The 9784-nt window shown below is 41.1% G+C and overlaps 1 protein-coding gene across 1 annotated transcript in view; it reads left to right on the top strand.

Moving 5' to 3' along the window:
- The window catches only part of LOC124029041 (collagen alpha-1(XI) chain-like), a gene marked incomplete at its 3' end in the record, with an annotated part of 13745 nt that extends 4581 nt beyond the window's left edge, over window positions 1–9164 (top strand). Inside the window, exons 6-13 of the mRNA XM_046340901.1 lie at window positions 85–192; window positions 509–562; window positions 3658–3747; window positions 3988–4306; window positions 5482–5594; window positions 5719–5787; window positions 6475–6708; window positions 9155–9164. Of these exons, the coding sequence (XP_046196857.1) occupies window positions 85–192; window positions 509–562; window positions 3658–3747; window positions 3988–4306; window positions 5482–5594; window positions 5719–5787; window positions 6475–6708; window positions 9155–9164 (997 nt within the window). The remainder of the gene's footprint in view (window positions 1–84; window positions 193–508; window positions 563–3657; window positions 3748–3987; window positions 4307–5481; window positions 5595–5718; window positions 5788–6474; window positions 6709–9154) is intronic.
- Between the last annotated feature and the right edge of the window lie 620 nt (window positions 9165–9784).

The raw sequence follows: 9784 nt of genomic DNA on the forward strand, positions 1-9784 counted from the left end.
TATTTTCCCTCACTGTATGTGTGTAGGGTCATCACACATAACCCCCCCCCCCAAGTGCTATCTAAGTGTGTGTTATGTGCGTAGGGTCATGGAGGTCTGATTGGGCTGATAGGCCCTCCAGGAGAGTTTGGAGAGAAGGGAGACAGAGGATTTCCAGGGAACCAGGGTCTACTGGGACCCAAAGGAGACGAGGTGACACACACACACACACGCGCACACGCACACACACACACACACACACACACACACACACACACACACACACACACACACACACACACACACACACACACACACACACACACACACACACACACACACACACACACACACACACACACACACACACACACACGTCAATCCAAGGCTCTTGGTCTGATACATACTGTGTTTGCCCTTTCAACTGAATCCTGGACCGTGTCTAGCAAAGTTACTTATGGTGGTTGCAAACCACCTGCATCACACACAGGTACATGTTGTTGCATTGACAGGGTGTTTGTTGTTTCAGGGTCTGGTTGGTCTAGCAGGTCCTAATGGTCCTCCAGGTCTACCTGGTCTCTCTGTGAGTATCACTATCTATTACTATTACTATTATTATTACATTAATATTACTTACTATTAAAATGACTGTCACTTACTATTACTTACTATTACTTGCTTTTACTATCACTATCACCTACTATCACTATTCCTATCACCTACTATCACTATTACTATTACTATCACTATCACTATCACTATTACTATCCCTATCACTATTACTATCACTATCACTATTGCTATTCCTATCACTATTACCTACTATCACTATTACCTACTATCACTATTACCTACTATCACTATTACTATCACTATTACCTACTATCACTATTACTATCACTATTGCTATTCCTATCACTATTGCTATTACTATTACTATCACTATCACTATTCCTATCACTATCACTATTGCTATTACTATTACTATCACTATCACTATCACTATTCCTATCACTATTGCTATTCCTATCACTATTACTATCACTATTCCTATCACTATTACTATCACTATTCCTATCACTATTACTATCACTATTACTATCAATATTACTATTCCTATCACTATTGCTATCACTATCATTATTGCTATTCCTATCACTATTACCATTCCTATCACTATTACTGTTACTATTGCTATTCCTATCACTATTGCTATCACTATCATTATTGCTATTCCTATCACTATCACTATCACTATTACTATTACTATTGCTATTCCTATCACTATTACCATTCCTATCACTATCACTGTTACTATTGCTATTCCTATCACTATTACTATTGCTATCACTATTACTATCACTATTCCTATTCCTATCACTATTCCTATCACTATTACTATCACTATTGCTATCGCTATTCCTATCACTATTACTATCACTATTGCTATCACTATTACTATCACTATTGCTATTCCTATCACTATTGCTATTCCTATCACTATTCCTATCACTATTACTATTGCTATCACTATTACTATTCCTATCACGATTACTATCACTATTCCTGTCACTATTACTATTCATATCACTATTACTATTCCTATCACTATTACTATCACTATTACTATTCCTATCACTATTCCTATCACTATTACTATCACTATTGCTATCGCTATTCCTATCACTATTACTATCACTATTGCTATCACTATTACTATCACTATTGCTATTCCTATCACTATTGCTATTCCTATCACTATTCCTATCACTATTACTATTGCTATCACTATTACTATTCCTATCACGATTACTATCACTATTCCTGTCACTATTACTATTCATATCACTATTACTATTCCTATCACTATTACTATCACTATTACTATCACTATTACTATTCCTATCACTATTACTATCACTATTGCTATCGCTATTCCTATCACTATTACTATCACTATTCCTATCACTATTCCTATCACTATTACTATCACTATTACTATCACTATTCCTATCACTATTACTATTCCTATCACTATTACTATCACTATTACTATTCCTATCACTATTCCTATCACTTTTGCTATCACTATTACTATTCCTATCACTATTCCTATCACTATTCCTATCACTATTACTATCACTATTACTATCACTATTGCTATCACTATCACTATTCCTATCACTTTTGCTATCACTATTACTATTCCTATCACTATTACTATCACTATTCCTATCACTATTACTATCACTATTCCTATCACTATTCCTATCACTATTACTATTCCTATCACTATTACTATCACTATTACTATTACTATTCCTATCACTATTGCTATCACTATTCACTATCACTTTGCTATCACTATTACTATCACTATTGCTATCACGATTACTATCACTATTCCTATCACTATTCCTATCACTATTACTATCACTATTACTATCACTATTGCTATCACTATTACTATCACTATTCCTATCACTATTCCTATCACTATTACTATCACTATTGCTATCACTATTCCTATCACTATTCTATCACTATTACTATTCCTATCACTATTCCTATCACTATTACTGTCACTATTGCTATCCGATTACTATCACTATTCCTATCACTGTTCCTATCACTATTACTATCACTATTCCTATCACTATTACTATCACTATTGCTATTCCTATCACTATTACTATCACTATTACTATCACTATTCCTATCACTATTCCTATCACTATTACTATCACTATTGCTATCACTATTCTATCACTATTCTATCACTATTCCTATCACTATTACTATCACTATTACTATTACTATTACTATCACTATTACTATTCCTATCACTATTACTATTCCTATCACTATTACTATTCCTATCACTATTACTATTCCTATCACTATTGCTATTGCTATCACTATTGCTATCACTATTACTATTCCTATCATGGTCACTGAAAGGATCTCTTTATTGGCATGACGTAACAATATAACTATTGCCAAAGCTTACTTTGGATATTTACAACATGAAAATAATAAGAACAACATTGTCAACAGGACAACAGTAACCAAGGGTCAAAATAACCAACACATTGAACAATAACAATAAGCATACAGTAGAGGACATGTGCAGGTTGATTGGTCTGTCAGACTCTGTCCCTTATCTTATGGCAGGCAGCAATGTAGTGCGCTGCCAACCCACAGCTCTCTGCGCCTACTAATAAGGTTGTCAAATTTGGGGAAATGACACTCTTTAATTGTTTTATATTTTTGACATTTTGTCAGGAAATGCAGCTCTGTCTCAGGTTCTGCTGATGTGCAGTGGTTGCACGGCCTTTCCGCCACAGGGAGCCAGGTTTTCCTGTGTCTACCCTTCTCAATGGAAAGGCTGTGCTCACTGAGCCTGTACTTTGTCAAGGTTTTTCTAAGGTTTTGATCAGTGACCATTGTCAAATAATTTGCTTTCTCCCTCTCTCTCTCTCTCTCTCTCTCTCTCTCTCTCTCTCTCTCTCTCTCTCTCTCTCTCTCTCTCTCTCTCTCTCTCTCTCTCTCTCCCTCTCTGTCTCTCTCTGTCTCTCTCTGTCTCTCTCTCTCTCTCTCTCTCTCTCTCTCTCTCTCTCTCTCTCTCTCTCTCTCTCTCTCTCTCTCTCTCTCTCTCTCTCTCTCTCTCTCTCTCAGGGTAGAGTAGGACAGAAGGGTTCTAAAGGGAATCAGGGTCCCATTGGTGCTATCGGAGATACAGGTCCTGCTGGCCCTCCTGGACCTCCTGTGAGTTCCACCAAGTACATCTGCTTAGAACCTTAGAATTTCACCTAGAACCTCCACATATTACCATAGAGCCACACCAAGAACCACTGCATAGAACCTCCACAAATAACCTCCAAATAGAACCTTTGGAACAGCACCTAGAACCTTCACATAGAACCTCCATCAGAACCTCAGAAGATCACATGAAACCTTTACATAGAACCTTAGAACCTCATTTAGAAATGCCTCTCCTCCTCTCAGGGTCTCCCTGCGGTGGGTCTTCAGTCTCTCCCGGTGCAGGAGAGAGGAAGGAGGAGGAGGCAACACTCTCCCTTTGACGGGGCCGCTCTGGAAGACGAGGAAGAGCAAGAGGGGATGGAGGGAAGGGAGGAGGGAGAGGAGGAGAGGATGCAGGCAGACCAGGCAGGGCAGGAGGAGGAGAAAGAGATGGAGGAGGTGTTTGCTTCTCTCTCTTCTATGAGGACGGAGGTAGAGGGTCTGAGGACCCCCCTGGGGACCTACCAGTATCCAGCCCGAACCTGCAAGGAGCTACAGCTGTTGTTCCCAAAGTACACTGATGGTACATATCTATCTATCTATCTATCTATCTGTATCTATCTATCTATCTATCTACATCTATCTATCTATCTATATATCTATCTATACATCTATCTATCTATCTATCTATCTATCTATCTATCTATCTATCTATCTATCTATCTATCTATCTATCTATCTATCTATCTATCTATCTATCTATCTATCTATCTATCTATCTATCTATCTATCTATCTATCTATCTATCTATCTATCTATCTATCTATCTATCTATCTATCTATCTATCTATCTATCTATCTATCTATCTATCTATCTATCTATCTATCTATCTATCTATCTATCTATCTATCTATCTATCTATCTATCTATCTATCTATCTATCTATCTATCTATCTATCTATCTATCTATACATCTATCTATACATCTATCTATCTATCTATCTATCTATCTATCTATCTATCTATCTATCTATCTATCTATCTATCTATCTATCTATCTATCTATCTATCTATCTATCTATCTATCTATCTATCTATCTATCTATCTATCTATCTATCTATCTATCTATCTATCTATCTATCTATCTATCTATCTATCTATACATCTATCTATCTATCTATCATCTATATCTATCTATCTATCTATCTATCTATCTATCTATCTATCTATCTATCTATCTATCTATCTATCTATCTATCTATCTATCTATCTATCTATCTATCTATCTATCTATCTATCTATCTATCTATCTATCTATCTATCTATCTATCTATCTATCTATCTATCTATCTATCTATCTATCTATCTATCTATCTATCTATCTATACATCTATCTATCTATCTATCTATCTATCTATCTATCTATACATCTATCTATCTATCTATCTATCTATCTATCTATCTATCTATCTATCTATCTATCTATCTATCTATCTATCTATCTATCTATCTATCTATCTATCTATCTATCTATCTATCTATCTATCTATCTATCTATCTATCTATCTATCTATACATCTATCTCTCTATCTAATCACCAGAGTTCACTGATGGTACCTACCTCTCAGTATATCTACCTCTGTCTGTCACTACATCAACAATGTACAACCTATATCATCGAATTATCAACAGAGCTTACACACCCTCTCTCTTTCCCACCTCTCTCCACCCCAAATCTACCCCCCCTCCCACGTAGGTGAGTACTGGATAGACCCTAACCAGGGTTGCCATAGAGACTCCTTCAAGGTGTTCTGTAACTTCACGGCCGATGGAGAGACATGTCTGTACCCTGACATGAAGTTCCAGTCGGTGAGTCCACACGATCACTCTCCTCTCCTCCATATGAGCGAGGGACAAATCACTACAGGTAGAGCTGGGTTCAGTATAGTGAGAAGTGATGAATGTACTGTAATGACTGACGTGTCTGCTACAGGTGAAGCTGAGTTCCTGGAAAGGAGAGAAACCTGGTACCTGGTACAGCCAGTTCAGGAAAGGAAAGCAGGTACGCAGTGTGTGTGTGTGTGTTTCTTGTGATCCTGCTCTCTCTATGATATATCCCTTTTTCATACTCAATTCCCTCCCTCCCTCCCCCTCCCTCCCCTAACCCCTCCCTGCTCTCTCTATGATATATCCCTTTTCATACTCAATTCCCTCCCTCCCTCCCCCCTCCCTCCCCCTCCCTCCCTCCCCTAACCCCCTCCCTGCTCTCTCTATGATATATCCCTTTTTCATACTCAATTCCTCCCTCCCTCCCCCTCCCTCCCCCTCCCTCCCTCCCCCTAACCCCCTCCCTGCTCTCTCTATGATATATCCCTTTTTCACACTCAATTCCCTCCCTCCCTCCCCCTCCCCCCTCCCTCCCTCCCCTAACCCCCTCCCTGCTCTCTCTATGATATATCCCTTTTTCATACTCAATTCCCTCCCTCCCTCCCTCCGTCCCTCCCTCCCCTTAACCCCTCCCTGCTCTCTCTCTGATATATCCTTTTTCATACTCAATTCCCCCCTCCCTCCTCCCCTCCCCTCCCCCTCCCCCCTCCCCCTCCCTCCCTCCTCCTCCCTCCCTCCCTCCCTCCCTCCCTCCCTCCCCCTCCCTCCCTCCCTCCCTCCCCTAACCCCTCCCTGCTCTCTCTATGATATATCCCTTTTTCATACTCAATTCCCTCCCTCCCCCTCTCTCCCTCCTCTCCAGTTCTCCTATTCCGGTTCAGATGGCAGTCCAGTCCATGTAGTCCAGTTGGTGTTTCTTAAGCTGTTGAGTGCCTCATCCAGACAGACGTTCACCTACCACTGTCAGAACTCAGCCGCCTGGCTCCATACCGCCACCTTCAGCCACCAGCACGCGCTGCGCTTCAGAGGGAGCAGTGGAGAGGAGCTCACGCACCAGGACACACACTACATCACAGCACTGCACGATGGCTGCCAGGTAACCGACACACTGCTGCCAGGTAACAGTCACACTGCTGCCAGGTAACAGACACACTGCTGCCAGGTAACAGACACACTGCTGCCAGGTAACAGACACACTGCTGCCAGGTAAGAGACACACTACATCACAGCACTGCACAACGGCTGCAGGGTAACAAACACTGTTACCAAACTAAACAATCTTTAACAACACGGAGACAGCACCTGCATTAACATGACCAAGAACAACAGCCACACTGTTGACACAACCTGTCCTAAAGCCACCACTATCACACTATCACCAAAACACTGTTGATACAACCTGTCCTAATGCCACCACTATCACCACAACACTGTTGACACAACCTGTCCTAAAGCCATCACTATCACACTATCACCAAAACACTGTTGATACAACCTGTCCTAACGCCACCACTATCACCAAAACACTGTTGATACAACCTGTCCTAAAGCCACCACTATCACCAAAACACTGTTGATACAACCTGTCCTAAAGCCACCACTATCACCACAACACTGTTGACACAACCTGTCCTAACGCCACCACTATCACCAAAACACTGTTGATACAACCTGTCCTAAAGCCACCACTATCACCAAAACACTGTTGATACAACCTGTCCTAACGCCACCACTATCACCAAAACACTGTTGATACAACCTGTCCTAATGCTACCACTATCACACTATCACCAAAACACTGTTGATATAACCTGTCCTAACGCCACCACTATCACTAAAACACTGTTGATACAACCTGTCCTAAAGCCATCACTATCACACTATCACCAAAACACTGTTGATACAACCTGTCCTAATGCCACCACTATCACCACAACACTGTTGATACAACCTGTCCTAACACCACCACTATCACACTATCACTAAAACACTGTTGATACAACCTGTCCACGCCACCACTATCACACTATCACCAAAACACTGTTGATACAACCTGTCCTAACTCCACCACTATCACCACAACACTGTTGATACAACCTGTCCTACGCCACCACTATCACACTATCACTAAACACTGTTGATACAACCTGTCCTAAAGCCACCACTATCACCACAACACTGTTGACACAGCCTGTCCTAACGCTACCACTATCACCAAAACACTGTTGATACAACCTGTCCTAATGCCACCACTATCACACTATCACCAAAACACTGTTGATACAACCTGTCCTAACGCCACCACTATCACACTATCACTAAAACACTGTTGATATAACCTGTCCTAACTCCCACCACTATCACCAAAACACTGTTGATACAACCTGTCCTAACGCCACCACTATCACACTATCACCAAAACACTGTTGATACAACCTGTCCTAATGCCACCACTATCACCACAACACTGTTGATACAACCCGTCCTAAAGCCACCACTATCACCACAACACTGTTGATACAACCTGTCCTAACTCCACCACTATCACCAAAACACTGTTGATACAACCTGTCCTAAAGCCACCACTATCACCACAACACTGTTGATACAACCTGTCCTAACTCCACCACTATCACCAAAACACTGTTGATACAACCTGTCCTAACGCCACCACTATCACACTATCACTAAAACACTGTTGATATAACCTGTCCTAACTCCACCACTATCACCAAAACACTGTTGATACAACCTGTCCTAACGCCACCACTATCACCAAAACACTGTTGATACAACCTGTCCTAATGCCACCACTATCACCACAACACTGTTCACACAACCTGTCCTAAAGCCACCACAATCACAGAGACCACCAAAGACCAAAGGTTATAAATCAGAATATCATTGAAAATAAGAATATAATCAAAGAATATCATTGTAATATTATTGAAAATATGAAATTATTATGATATTTTTAATATAATCTTTGAGCCGCCTAACATGTTGATGACATGTGTTCCTCCATCTCTCCCTGTAGTCTGGTTCAGGTCAGGAACACACACACACACACACACACACACACACACACACACACACACACACACACACACACACACACACACACACACACACACACACACACTACACACACACACACACACACACACACTACACACACACACACACACACACACACACACACACACACACACACACACACACACACACACACACACACACACACACACACACACACACACACACACTACACACGCACACACTACACACTACACTACACACACACACACACACACACACACACACACACACACACACACACACACACACACACACACACACACACACACACACACACACACACACACACACACACACACACACACACACACACACACACACACACACACACACACACACACACACACACACACACACACACTACACACACACACCACACACTACACACACACAGTAGTAGAAGTGTAATATCTAATGATGTGCTCCTCCATCTCTCCCTGTAGTCTGCTTCAGGTCAGGGAGGACGGTGTTAGAGTTTGATGCCCCTGAGTCAGACTCTCTCCCCTCATCGATGTCTCTGTCTCCGACTTCGGACACAACAACCAGAAGTTTGGCTTCCAACTGGGTCCCGTCTGCTTCAACGGTTAACGGCAGCCCTCCACAGCCGGTAACTGGGATGAGACGACGGTAACAGGGTTGAGATCCCACGGACATTTACAGGGGGAAACCAGGAGACTGACTGATGCCGCCAGAGAGATATTTATATAGCTTTACACCAGCACTCATCCATTCATACTAACAAACACTCATCCATTCATACTAAAAACACTCATCCATTCATACTAACAAACACTCATCCAATCCTTAATTCCTACTAACAGACACTCATCCATTCATTCATACTAACAAACACTCATCAATCATTAATTCCTACTAACAAACACTCATTCACTCATCCCATTCATACTTTCCTGCTAACGGACACTTTCGTTCTCATCCATTCATACTTACAGACATTCATTCATTAATTAATCGATTCATCCATTCATACTGAGACATTCACCTATTAATCCATTCATACTTAGACATTCACCCATTCATCCATTCATACTTAGACATTCACCCATTAATCC

Source organism: Oncorhynchus gorbuscha, unplaced genomic scaffold (assembly GCF_021184085.1).
Source record: "Oncorhynchus gorbuscha isolate QuinsamMale2020 ecotype Even-year unplaced genomic scaffold, OgorEven_v1.0 Un_scaffold_5293, whole genome shotgun sequence".
In the NCBI taxonomy this organism is placed as follows: domain Eukaryota; kingdom Metazoa; phylum Chordata; class Actinopteri; order Salmoniformes; family Salmonidae; genus Oncorhynchus; species Oncorhynchus gorbuscha.